Source organism: Aulonocara sp. 'chitande type north' Nkhata Bay, linkage group LG3, assembly GCF_057382095.1.
Source record: "Aulonocara sp. 'chitande type north' Nkhata Bay isolate Kocher_YH1m ecotype deep benthic linkage group LG3, A_spYH_male_GT1.1, whole genome shotgun sequence".
Taxonomy (NCBI): Eukaryota; Metazoa; Chordata; class Actinopteri; order Cichliformes; family Cichlidae; genus Aulonocara; species Aulonocara sp. 'chitande type north' Nkhata Bay.
In genome coordinates this window covers 539264-553445 of record NC_141346.1, presented here as the reverse complement: position 1 = coordinate 553445, position 14182 = coordinate 539264, and the positions used below count along the sequence as shown (strand labels likewise).

Sequence of the window (14182 nt, the reverse complement as noted above, 5' to 3'; positions counted from 1 at the left end):
TTCCTGTACCTGCTGCAGAGACACAGGTCTTTTGGAGTGAAGGACCCACTCCTGAAGACCTTCTATGACTCTGTGGTGGCCTCAGCCATGTTTTAACGTGTGGTCTGCTGGGGTGGCAGCAACTTGGCTGGGGGACAGGAAGAGACAGAACAGGCTGATCCGGAGGGCCAGCTCTGTTCTAGGATGCCCTCTGGATCCTGTGGAGGTGGTGAGTGACAGGAGAATGGTGGCTAAGCTGTCATCTCTGTTGGACAACATCTCCCGACCCCATGCAAGAGACTCTGACAGCACTGAGCAGCACCTCCAGTGGCAGGCTGCGGCACAGAGACTCTGCAGGTATTTCCTTCCTACTGCTGCCAGTACAAAGACTTTGCAGATGACCAAACACACACATCTACACATGGAAGCGTATCTGTAACCGGAAGGTCGCCGGTTCCATCCCCAGGTTCTCTGTCCTGGTCGTTGTGTCCTTGGGCAAAACACTTTACCCTACCGCCTACTGGTGTTGGCCAGAGGGGCCGATGGCGCGATATGGCAGCCTCGCTTCTTTCAGTCTGCCCCAGGGCAGCTGTGGCTTCAACCGTAGCTTGCCTCCACCAGTGTGTGAGTGAATAGTGGCATTGTAAAGCGCTTTGGGTGCCTTGAAAAGCGCTATATAAATGCAATCCATTTTTATTATTATTATGTGCAATAACACCAAGTGTATTTTTTTTCAAACAACGTAGCATTTTATTCTATTGCATACAGCATGTGTGACAGCCAGTGGGCTGGCCTTGATTTTTTGTTGCCTGTCTCTTGTGGTTGGTGGAGCTGACCCAATTATAGATACAGCACACCTGAGAAGGCCAGTCCCAGTTATAAAGCTACCTTGACTGAACCTCTGTCTCTCTTCATCTGGGGCTCATTATGCTCATTTGGTTATGTTCAGTTATGACTGTTGTATCATTTAACCTGTGTTTGAGTTTCTTTACTTTATTTCATTAAAATATCTGACAGACTGTGTCACATCCTTTGAGCCGGGTTGTGACATATGGTATTCTTTTTTCTCTTGTTCTATTCCAGTGTTTTTCTTAATTGTTGCTACTGTAACTCTGCACTGTCCACTTTCTGCTGTGACACAACACATTTCTCACGTGTGGAACTAATAAAGGTTTATCTTATCTTTAACAAGAAACTGTAAAACGGTTTGACAGGTGGCTGGAGACACTGGTAAGTGTGGGGTAGGTGAAGGGTTGATAACAGAATTAATGGTGTCTAATAAGACACAGGACCTATAACAGTTACTTCTTAAATCCAGTTTCACAGACAGAGTTACACCCTTGCCAGTTTTTGAGAGCAGGGCTTAATGATGTAAATTAGCCGAACAAAACAACAAACAACGCAGAACTGAGCTCCAAGGAACACAAATAACCTCATAAAACAATAAATCTAAAACTGAGTCTGACCTTCCTAGATTACCCAAAGAGTGAGAATAAGATAATATATGATATATTTTATGTAGACCAGATTTGCTGAATTCTGTAGTGTTGCAAAAAGCAGATTAACCTTGCCTTTGACATAATAAATTTATTATAGTGATTAAAAGTTCCTAAACACCACTTAAAGCCTTGTCATAGCTTTTGTGCTCTGCAGGGCATTTCTGCCATTCAAATAAACTTTACTTTTACAGCCAACCTAACAATGTTCAAGGTCTTGAACTGTCCACCAATCAAGCCTCTGTGTCAGGAAGTAGAAAAACAATTTCCCCATTGTGCTTTGCAGAGTCCAACTGGTACAAACAGATAAGAGATATAAAGATGCAGACAAGAGAACAGTTTATTATTAAACAACATCAAAACAGCCAGTTTGATCATAATCATCAGAGAGTCTGGAGAGTGAGTGGTGCTGAAACAAATTGGAAAATGAATTTTAACATTTTACGATCTATTTTCTTCTTTTGCGGCTTGACTTTGGCACACAGTGGTGCTAATACCACTGAAACAAATCCATACCATCCTGACATGTGTAACCTCCTGAAAGACTTTGGGGCCATGACAGAAAAAGTGAAATCTATGGAAACAAGACTGAAGGAAACTGAAATCTGCCTAAAGGAGGCTGTAACCAGGCTGAAAGACAGTGAAAACCAAATTTTGGAGCTGCAAAGCAAAGGTAAAACAAAATGAAGTGAGATTTCATTGATTAAACTGTTAAGCATTTTTTTCATTGTGGCTGAATACTCACAATTAATTTGACTCAACTTTAACAATCTTCAAAAATATTAGTATAGGAAGGAAGATGGAAGGTGTTGTTGCTCTTATTTGATGTTTTCAAACCTGACAATAGAGCATCAACTCCCTGAAATTCAGTGCTGTAAAAAAAATAAAATAAAAGAATCTTGAGCCACGCCTTGTTTCTATTTTTACAAAAATTGGAAAAAGCTGGAATGATTTATTAAAATGTATAAACATTGTGTATCGGGAAATCGTGTACTGAGTAAAAAACAAAGAGTTTATGCCTCTCTAACAACCTGGAAATTTGGTAGGACCACCCTACATTGTCATATTAGAATGCAAAATTAATTACACTGTTTGTCTAATTAAAGATGAAAAGCTTAAAACAATGACATTTTGAAGACCGGATAATGTCCATGTTATCTGAAAGCTCATTAATAATACCATAATAATTATCCAAATTAAAAGCTAAATGTCACATTTATCTGCTGATACAAAGAAATCTGATACACCTGATCGTCTGTGTGTCCTTACAGATAAGTCACAATATCAGTCAGTGTGGAACCTACATTTACAACAATTTTATGTTTATGATTTGATTTTCACAGAAAGAACCAAGATAATATTCAGTGCAACAGCAGGAAGAGGCAATGCACACATCGGACCCTTCAACACAGACATAATTATAGACTATAAGAAAGTAATTACAAACTTTGGCAGTGCCTACAGTCCAGTCACAGGTAAGATTTACAGCCTCCTGTATGCTCATTTGTTTTATTTCACAAAGTAAAAGAGATATAGGTGTAAGACAAAAACAGTTTTGGAAAATTATATTTATTGTTATTGTAAAATTAAATGTACTAAACTTAATTATTAAAAATTTCAACAGCAATTTACAAATATGACATTTATATGTAGTTAAAGGATGAGACGTAATGATCAAATCTCCCTTACTTTTTCCTTTTCTTTTTGATGTGACCAACACTCTTTTATTCTTCAGGTGTCTTTACAGCACCTGTTGCAGGTGTTTATTACTTTACCATCTTCTATCACGGTGGAAGAAGCTACCCACATTATCTGCGTATGTTCAAGAATAATGAGATGACGGTCTTTACAGCTGATCATAAGACAGAAAGCGACGGAGCTGATAATGGAGGAAACGCTGTGTTCCTGCAGCTGCAGCAAGGAGACCAAGTGTATGTGAGCATGGCTGCAAACACATATGTTGGGGGAGATGACCACACAACCTTTAGTGGTTTTTTGGTCACGCAAACGTAAGAAAAAGTAAATGTATGTCTGCTTAGGATGAGAGGCCAGAGCTTCTTTTAAATATGATGCTTCACACAAATCAAACCAATTTCTGTAACATTCAAATGTGCTTAAGAATTTTGTGCTTTAATTTTATTATCACTCTTGAATTTGATATAATTTTAAAATGTATGTTCATGTTAATTTAATTGATTTGAGTTTCATTGCATTGCCTATTATTAACTGCATTTTGATAGCGTTTAAAAAAATCTTTAGTAAGATAGTTTGAATGAGCTCTGTATTCAAGTTTATTGCCTTATAAACAACGTTGTTTTGCTTTTTTTCTGCTTGATCGTGAATATCAAAATGTGAGCTCAATGAATAAAATTGAAGTAAATAATTTACGTACCATAATGTATGACTTTTGAAGCATACAGGGATCACCTCCATTCCTACTTCACAATTATGTGTTGACAATGTATACTAAATAATTGTTGGGGTGCAAATAAATAGGAGTAACTTATAAGCATTTTTAGGAGTGAGGAGGATAAACTGGGGCATTTAAACTGCATTCGTCAACAAACTGATACCTGAAAAAATGCCACGTTTCTCAAAAGGAGCCATGTATTTACACCTATGTGGAGGTCCCTCTGTTTCGAGCCTGTCAACATTATATAACTTTGAATTATAAGCACAGAATGAATTAGTGAACATAGAAGAGAAATACAAGAAAAACAGAGGATCTTTATATTCATGTTATGACCTGTCTAGGGGCCAGGGCATAAAATGAAAAGGAGATGAAAAGTTCCAGCCTTGTCATAGTTTTTGTGCTTTGCAGGGTATTTATGCCATTCAAATAAACTTTACTTTTACAGCCTACCTAACAATGTTCAAGATCTTGAGCTGTCCACCAATGAAGCCTCTTTTTGAGGAAATAGCAAAACAGAGTCTCACTTCACCTCTTTTCTGCTAATTGTGCCTTCATGTGCCAGAGCTGTTTCAATGATATGATGGCACAGTTGTTTTTTAATAGTGTCTGAGCTTATACATTGACAGCAACACTGGAATTCTTTTGCTAGCAAATGTATTACTGTTTCCTCATTGCTCTTATGCTGAGTTCAACTGGTACAGATAGATACAGATAGATAAGCGATACAGAGATGCAGACAAGAGAACAGTTTATTATTAAACAGCATCAAACAGCCAGTTTGATCATATTAATGGGAGGTCTGGAGAGTGAGTGGTGCTGAAACAGCTTAGAAAATGAATTTTAACAATTTATGGGCCACAGTGGTGATAAGTTACTGAAACAAATTAATATTATCCTGACATGTGTAACCTCCTGAAAGATTTTAGGGCCATGACAGAAAAAGTGAAATCTATGGAAACAGATTGAAGGAAACTTTTTTTCGTTGTGGCTAAATATCTCATGAGGCAAAACAACAAACAAAGCAAAAAATGAAGACATACCACAAAATACAAGGAACAGAAATGCACAGCCCAGAAACAAATCAAATTTCTGACCCATAACACTTTCGCAAGCAGATGCTTTCTGGATAGACAGCATCTGGAATTGTGCATGACGTATTATGAATTAAGATATGATAGTACTTTCCTGCCTTCATTGTTCCACTATTTTTGACAGAATTGTCAACATGATGTAGACTAACTCATTGTTGGGGTAGAAATGAATATAGAAGTAAACAGGTTTATTGGTCACTCCAACCCCCCCCCCCCCCCCCAAAAGAAAAAAACAAAACAAAACAAAAAAACAATAGACTTAACTTCTACCTTAAGTGTCCAGACTTGCTAGTACAAAGTTAAACCCGCTTTTGCCTTCAGAAATGCCTTCATTTTTCATGGCATAGATTCAACAATGTCCAACAATTCAAAGAACGATTCAGTCATGTGTCCAAGTATAAAAGATGCCTGGGATCACTTATACAGGTGTTAGACAAGAAGATGGCGCAACAAGAACACAGCAATAGGAAAGCTCAGATTAGATGAATGTAAATAAATGAAACCGTAATTTAGGGATCTTTTGGAAACTTGTCAGGATGTTGGTACAAATAAAACAATAAAACATCTTTGACGCTGTAGTTTTTCCAGACCTTTTTTCCTCATTTGTCCACTAAATGTTACCAGTGTGTTTGACTTTTTTCCTGCTGCACACTTTTTCCATTTACTGTCACTTTGTGCTATATGGAAGAGAGTTCTGGATAATGAATGGGATGTTCATGTTACTTTCATTATATGAAGTCAGATTAAGTATCCACTCTAATTACCCACCCTGACCCCACTCACACTTTTACTGTACTGACAGCAACACTGTCGCTGCATGGACCCCACGAGTTTGTGCAGACCTGATACTGTGAGTCATGTATGTGAGAGTGGTGAAGTAATATTTGATTGTTATTATAAGTAGGCCTTTAGATGGTCCAAAGATTGGCACCAATATTTATTTTGATCAAATACTATTTTTTTTGCAGAAGCACACTAAATGTAATGTTGTGCTATATCATGTTTTTCACTTTTTGCTTACACTAAACGTTTGTTATTGTTGTGTTCTAAAAGAAAAGAAAAGAAAAATTGTCTAAATAACAATACAAGATCACTTTGAACCAGAAAAATATTTATTTTAGAAGGATGAACATGAACATTTATGTTGCTGGGAATCGGGGAAAGTTGTGATTTCCGCTGCCGGTGTCCGGCGGCCGTTGCCAGTAGCTCCACCGGCTGCTGCCAGCGGCTCCAGCGGTGGGATAGTGTTTGGGTCCCAGTGTCAGTGTTCCCAACACAAGACATACAATACCATGTGAAAACAAATATATAATTCTTTGTTGTAGCCTTCACACTGAATGTAACAACACTAATTTTTCACTCTTTCTGTTTCTCACGAAACAAAGACACCACACCTCGTGAATAATCCCAACCCAGTGGAAACATGTTCTGTCTAATTTGGCATGACAGGTCACATAGCACATGTGAATAATAAGATTCAAGATTCATTTTTTTTTTTTTTTTGTCACATGCATAGTTGTACAAGTACAACACACAGTGAAATGTATCAAAAAAGTTCCGAACGCCGGCACGTTTCCCCCGGCGCTTCTTTGTTTTGCGCCTCTGGGCCTTAAGATTGTAAGGCCCGGACTGTCACCCTCACTTAGAGAATTGCATTAACCCTAGTTAAAATAATTGTGCAATATGTCAGGTTGGGTCTCAGGCCCTCCAAAGTACGGAGGCCTATCTCCCCTCACTACACTCCCTGCTGGTGGCTGATGCCCTCAGACGTTGGTGTGTTGGTGGTCCTTGTCGACTGGGGCTGGGCGCTCATGTATGTACCGGCTCACTCCTGGTGGCCGATTGGCGAGGCCGGGCGCCTATGGCCCAGCTGGGCCCCTTCCGGGGGTTGGGGTGCCCTCAGGCCTCTGGTCTCAGGGCCTGAAGCTCGGTCCTCTCTGGCACAGCCCACGGGCACGCCACTGCAACCCCCTCTGGTCTCTGCTCTGTAGCTGCTGGGTGACCTCTCGTTTGGGGCTCTACTCAGCTCTTCCCAGGAGGGTGGCACGGTTCCCCCCCTTTTGGTGGTCCTCCTCGGGTCCTCGTACTCTGGGGCCTCAGGATGTCTGGGGCCTGGATCTCCTCCATACCTGCTTCATGCCCTGGGGGACAGGGCTATGGCTCGCCACACTCCCTAGCAGATCGTTACATGGAGAAACCTTTGGAATACAAGCATGCTGATCCACACAGGTATGCACACAGGTGTACACACGGGTGTTCACAGACGTGGACTACACCTTTCTTGGCTGCTGCCTCAAAGCACATTGTGCGCTGTCTATCTTGCGTGCTGCACAATATCGTTTAATATTTAGTATCTACTGTTATCTACTGCTAGCTAGTTTATTGTGATGGTGCTGTTTTTTATTATGTTGCTCTTTTTTGTTTGCTTTCTCTTCTGTTTTTTTTCTCCATACAGGTGACCCAGGTGTTTTGTTTGTTTTTCTTTCTTTCTTCCCCCCTTTCTCACCGTCTCTTCTCCCCTTTGGTTTTCTTTCTCTCCCTCTCTTTCTTTCATTCTTTCTCCCTGTCCTATCCCCCAGTCATGTCTGTCCCGTTTGTAGCAACCGAAAATAAAATAAATACATAATTATAATAAAGGTCAATCAAATGGACCAATATGGCAAGGACATGATGATCCACTTGGTAAAATAAATCCGCTTGGCATCTTTCTTGGCCTTAAGACAACAATTCTGATGGCTAAAGATCTAAACGGGACAAAAACAACAACAACAAATAATAATAATAATAATTGTGCAATGAAAAATAGCGTTTATAATGGTTTTCAATGGGGCAGAAATCGACCATGAGGTTCGACAAAGGATGTATGTCTGTATCTCAGCCGTTTAAGCTCATTTAAGGAACTTTGGCTATATTCCATTCAACACAGTGAAAATAGTGTGAAATTAAAAAACGCAAAGGCCACAAAATGGTCCCAGGTTCACCCAATACAATAAACCCTACTCAGCTAACCTCCCCAGAACAAGCAAGATGGACAGTGCTCGGCTTTACACACACAGTTTAACACAAAGTGGGCCGAAATGGCGGACTGTGCTCTCAGTCTAAAGCAGCCACGCCGAATCACAGATCATCAGTCTTTTATAGACGCAGGTGAGCTCAATCAGCCACTCATTGCTTCCCGGTTTTCCACAGGGCTCAAGCTGGCCAATCACCTACGAGGGCTGACACACTTGGATTTGCCTGGAGGAAAACATGTTGCCTCATATGTTCCAAAACCCTAGGCAGTAACAATGAAGTCAAAGATAAATAATACAAAACGGGAAAACACTAAGGACCATAACAAATTAAAATGCACTGAAATATTAAAAATGTTAAAATCCATTAAAATGTAAAATGAGAATAATTAAAGTGTTTAGAAAATTCTTGAAATTGCTTTTAAAAGGAGCACAATGTGTTTAATAAGTTTAAGAGATATAGTAATTATATATGATTCATCTTTACAAGTTTCCTGGTTTATTGTGGAGAGCTGATGATTGTAAGAGGAAATGAATGTGGTTGTGAGGTTTGTGCACGTCTGCTGAACTGTCTGCTCAACAGTCTTTGTTGATCCGCACATTTTACAAACTGTCTGTGAGAAACTTGACATGTCTGCGAAATCCACCGAGCAGCTGCTCACTTTTGTCTTAGTGTCAAGAGTCTGCGCTACCTTGTAGATGTCCGCTGATCTCTCTGCATTCCTTCACACATAACTGTTGTAATCTAGCCCATTTCGTACTGTGCCATGCTGTTCCAGATCATTCTCCAATGACTTCATTTGTTTGTCTCAGCCACATATGATAACTGGGGACGCATAAAAAGATGTAAACAAAGCTACAGAAAAATGAACTCTTAGCATGTAGAAAACATGTCCTCCACCCTCTGGAAACATGTGAATACAGAGCCTACAGAGGCAGTATACAAACAACATCCAAAATGAGTCAAAGTTTGACGTCCACAATGACCCCATGGAGGTCTACAGATGACAACACTGATGTTATAATGCACAAGAGATTAAGTAGAGTCAAAAAAAGTTCTCCCCCATCTGTGGACCACAGTTGAACCCCCAAAAATGAGATATGCTGTAAAGGACATCACTCTGCACGTCACTTTGCACTTTGACATTACTATCTCTTTAAAACTTTGGGTCTGTCAATCACAATTTCCTTAATCTATATAATCTATAAATCACATATAAGACTGGATGTTGATCTTTTCACTTCATTTCTGGCCAGAGTCGAGCCGAGAGATCTCAGCCTCTATGACACTGCCTGATGGTCTCATGTTAAAGTCTGTATGCCTTACACAAACATATACATCATTTCACTGAGCATGATGTTTGGATCCCACTCACAGCACAGAATTTGTTTATGAGCGAAAGCAGAAGTAGAGTTAGCTACTGTGGAGATACAGAAATTCTTTTATTGCTGCCATATAATCTGCATCATTATACCTGCATTAATAACATTCTTTACAGCATTATTTCATCTAATAATATTTCTCACAGTATTGATACTGCATTACAGTTGTTTATTGAAGATGTCCATTTGAGGATCCTTCCATTATGTTAACTTTTATTACAAGTATGGTTAGAAGTATTTTATACACATTGCATATCTGTGCCTATTTTGAGTTGATGTTCGGTTCATTAAGGGTCTTAAGCTTCACTGGCGTAACTGTCCAGGTGATACATGCTGAGGGAAACTAGAACATAGAAGGATAACTGCAATGCATGCTTACAGTACATATAATACATATAAACTAGGAATAGGCCTGAGCAGAGGCCCAAATGTTTCCAGCTTCTTGTTGCAAACCTGTTGCATTTTATTCTACTTGGTAACAGATGACTGGAGGTTATAACCAGCCCTTGGGCTTAAGATTATTACCTTTATTATTTATTATTACCTTGAAGGTGTTATCAAAATGAGAAGTTCTATGTCTGGTTATAGCTATTAAAGATGTACAAGATGTACGATTAACTGTGACTAATGTCTGGAACCTATTTTAATCTGTCATTGACGCCATGGGCGTGTACCCCACTGCTTTATAAGTGTCCACAACATGTATTTTGGTCAGAAGACATATGTTGATGTTTTCTCCGGGCTGTTAATAAACTCAACGTTTGATTGCACTGTTCTGGGGCCTCCGTGGTTTGTGACACTGCTCTACATTGATCGATTTCGCGACACTACTCAATATGGTGTGACTCGATACACAAATTTATTCAAATGACTCAAATGTAGGAAGCAGAAATTTTATCCTGGTAGGCCAACAGTCCTGCATCATTTCACCAAGCACATGATGAATCTGTCTCTGTCTCTCTTTCTCATAATGTAAATGACATCTTTCATAACTGGAATATAAAAATCCCTCACATCAGTGGATCATTCATTCAGAGGGAAAGTCAGACTTTTATTTTAATATTCAAATCCTGACCAGGACAAAAAGAGCTCTCTATACTGTGTTTCAATATTTACCTGAGAGCTGTCTTCATGAACACATCGGATAGAGAAGAAATTATCACATGTAAGTTTAAAAACTGTAATATATTTAATGTATGTAGTACAGAGGTGATGTGTAGAGAATATTGAAAATATTTTGTGATGTGTTACAAAAAAGAAACATTTATCTTGCACAAGGTTTACTGAAAAGACTTGTGAGCTTAAAATAACAAGAACTTCCAAGATGAGTAACATTAATGGTTTCATTACCTTCTCCATGAGCTGCTGAATTATTAAAAATGAATTAATTTCTGTTCTGGTTCAAAATGTTCACACTATTTTTCTTTATCTAGCTTTCTGTTTAATCCATCTTTTCTTTCCTGACATAAAGTGTGCATCGAAGAAGTTCTGTTCAAATCTTTGTTTCCTTGAGCAATAAAGCATCACTTTCATCTGTCAGATCAAAGATGCAGTGGAGTCTGTATCTGCTTATTCTGATGGGTAAGTGGATTGTTTATTGTTTGTTTAAAATTAAAATTAATGCAGATTATGACCTCACACGTTTTGTTGTTGTTTTTTACTTTTTTAAGTGAATTCAATAATCTCATATAATCTCTATATCATATTTCTGTATATTAGGTCAGTGTTGCCTCTTTACATGCCGCCTGTATGAGTACCACTTTATTAAAGAAAACAAGAGCTGGTATGAAGCACAGAGATACTGCAGAGAGAAATATACAGACCTGGCCAAAGTGTTTGACATGACAGACATGAGCAGACTCCGTAACTCTGCACAGAATCAAGGAGAAGCCTGGATTGGACTGAACAACAACACAGGTGGAAACAGGACGTGGCGTTGGTCTCTGCCAGGAGTGGAATACATTCATAATGACAGCAGCTGGAATCTGAATGGAAGAACTGGTAAAGAACTGCCTGGAAACTGTGGGAGGAAAAGATACGATAATGGAGATAAAAAGCTGGCAGATGTTTCATGTGACCGTACTATGTGGTTCATCTGCTACAATGGTGAGGAGATGTGAATAATATGAAATATTATTATAATATCATGATATAAAAATATAATGGAATATCATAATACTAACTTAAGAAGATAGAGACAGACATAATTTCACAAGAAAATTTATTGAGGGATGTCTTTGTGTGTTTTTCTGTTTGTTTCACAGGAATGAAGAAAGACAATAAAACATTGAATTTGATAACGTTATTTATGAGCTGGACACAGGCTCAGAGCTACTGCAGATCACATCACACTGACTTGGCCAGTGGACTCGATCAGGTAGATGGAGAAGAAATGAAGGCTCTGTTCAATGGCCGTACCATGAGTGTGTGGATGGGTCTGTTCAGAGACAGCTGGAGGTGGTCAGATGGGAGTAATTCCTCTTTCAGATACTGGGATATGGAGTTATTCAATGATGAACAAAGCAACAAGAAATGTGCTATGACTCTGTTAAACAGATCAGGAAACTGGAGCTCTGATGAATGTGACAAAGAAAAACCCTTCTTCTGTTATGATGGTGAGTTTTTATCAACATGTGTCTGACTGGTTTCTCTAAAAGGAGGATCACTGGAATCACTGACAAGATCCAGCTGAACATGTTGTGTATTTTTCCTCCACCTACATCTGCATGTTTGCTGAATTAATCTCATAAACATGAACACACTTAGTTGACAGTCAGATGACTTTAAATATCTGTGGGATAACTTTGAGCTACTTTTATGTTCAACCAACGTTTTAAAGTCTCTGTTGTCTGTAAATATGGAGAGAAGTTGTTTTGGATTCCTAATAGTTTAAAAACACATAAATATTTCAAGATGTTGTCGACCTGTCTGCACAAAGTTCATTATTGTTATTATACTGTTTTCTACTGAGGGCAGAGTAACACACACGCTTTTTCTAGGTTTTTTTATTTTTAATTGGAACAAAATAAACAGCACAGAGAGTTTCTCATGTTTACAGCTCACTAGATTCAACTGAATGTGTTGTTTTTTCTTTATGGCAGATAAACTGATCCTGATCAAAGAAAACAAGACCTGGGAGGAGGCCTTGGATTACTGCAGAGAGTCTCACAGGGGACTGGTCTCCATCACTAACCCTCAAGATCAGGGATGGGTCCAAGACAAAGCCAAGAATGCCTCGAGTCCTTTTGTCTGGCTCGGCCTGCGCTACTCCTGCACTCTGGATCTGTGGTTCTGGGTCAATGACAAGCTGGTCTGTTATGAGAAGTGGAGCAGAGAGGGAAAGACTGAGGATTGTGGCAGGGCTGTGGGCATGCAGAGTGGAGGACAGTATGAGTGGGTCAGTCAGAGAGACAATGAGACATATAATTTTGTTTGTTTTAAATAAGATTTCTGATGTGTGTCACTGGCTCTTTTTTTTTTTTTACTGGCAAAAGTTCAACTAATAGCAAAACAACAAACAAAAAAAACAAACATTGTTGTAACCAGCACAAAATTGGCAATATCTGATATTCAGTAAAGTAAATATAGTTTCCTTTTGACTGCCTGATTCAGTCATGATGCCTGATTTTTTTGGTGATGACAAAATTTCAGCTAGAAGCAAAAATCAAATCTTTAGCTGTAAATGGCTCAACACTGATAAAGTCTGATCTGCACTGAAGTAATATGGTTTATTATTTTCCTCTTGACTGTCGGATTCAGCGATATTATACTTACTTGCTTCATTTTGCTACATTACTCTATTATTACACTTTTCTTATTGGACGTCAGAAACAAAGTTAGTTTCAGTTTTCATATTTGCTGTTTATTTTATTTTTATTATCTTTGTAATCTTTTTGTCTTTGTGCACTTATAAACTGGTCTTAGTGATAATATTTCTAATCTTTAATGGTTAGTAAATATTAAAACTAATGCGACAAACCAGAGCATTTATATTGTAAACTTTCACCAAGGTAACTATTTTTTTCATATGACTATTTAAAGTGATGTGCTGTAAACTAGTGATCTGTGTCAGGGTTTCTGGGTCGTTGACCCAGTATTTTCAGTTCACGTTCACTGTTTATCTACTGCCTGTTCCACTTCCTGTTTTATTGTGTTAGCCTTGGTCTGTGTGCATTATGTTCAGTCCTCTTCCCATTTATCATTAGTTCATTAGGTTCAGTTGTTCACTCACCTGTCTCCAATCGTTGTCATTGTTAGTCGTGTATTTAAGCCCTCTCTTCCCTTCAGCCCTTGTCGTGTCATTGATGTTTGTGTGATGTTATGTAGTCGTTCCCGTTAGTGCTCAGTTATTCAGCCAGCCACTCAGTCTTTCAGTCAGCTAGTCAGTTCTGCCGTTCCTGCGTTGTTTATTCACCCACTCCAATAAATCCTCATCATTTCTGCACCGTGAGTCTTGCGTTTGGGTCATCTCTTCCACGCCTCCACACACAACCTCTGACAATCTGTGTGTGTCAAGATAAATAAATATTCAGTTGCAAGTGTAACAATCAACACTCCTTACAGTAGTTCTTGGTACATTTATTTCTACAGAAAACCCTTAAAATCCTTACACGTGTGACTTACTGACAAAAAGCACTTTCTTACTACAAGCCTCATTCATTCATTGACAAAAGTGTTTTGTTTTTTTTTCTTGCCTAAGCTCTTTTAACCTGACATTCACCCTCCAGTGGGAGCACTGGGGGCAACTCAGTGCTCAGCACCTGCCCAAAGATACTTTGACACACAGATTTGACCGATCTACTAACCTTC

At 38.9% G+C, this 14182-nt stretch overlaps 2 protein-coding genes across 2 annotated transcripts; both read left to right on the top strand.

Moving 5' to 3' along the window:
* Positions 1–269: 269 nt before the first annotated feature.
* Positions 270–3488, top strand: LOC147333359 (cerebellin-1-like). The gene is made up of 5 exons (XM_086266233.1): positions 270–336; positions 1762–1771; positions 1961–2148; positions 2819–2950; positions 3211–3488. Exons 1-5 carry the CDS (start codon positions 270–272, stop codon positions 3486–3488), a joined length of 675 nt encoding a protein of 224 aa, XP_086122359.1.
* Positions 3489–10495: 7007 nt separating this feature from the next.
* On the top strand, positions 10496–13823 carry LOC147333358 (secretory phospholipase A2 receptor-like). Its single transcript, XM_086287264.1, has 5 exons — positions 10496–10538; positions 10845–10954; positions 11093–11479; positions 11638–11988; positions 12475–13823. Exons 2-5 carry the CDS (start codon positions 10921–10923, stop codon positions 12816–12818), a joined length of 1116 nt encoding a protein of 371 aa, XP_086143390.1. The 5' UTR covers positions 10496–10538; positions 10845–10920; the 3' UTR covers positions 12819–13823.
* Positions 13824–14182: the final 359 nt, after the last annotated feature.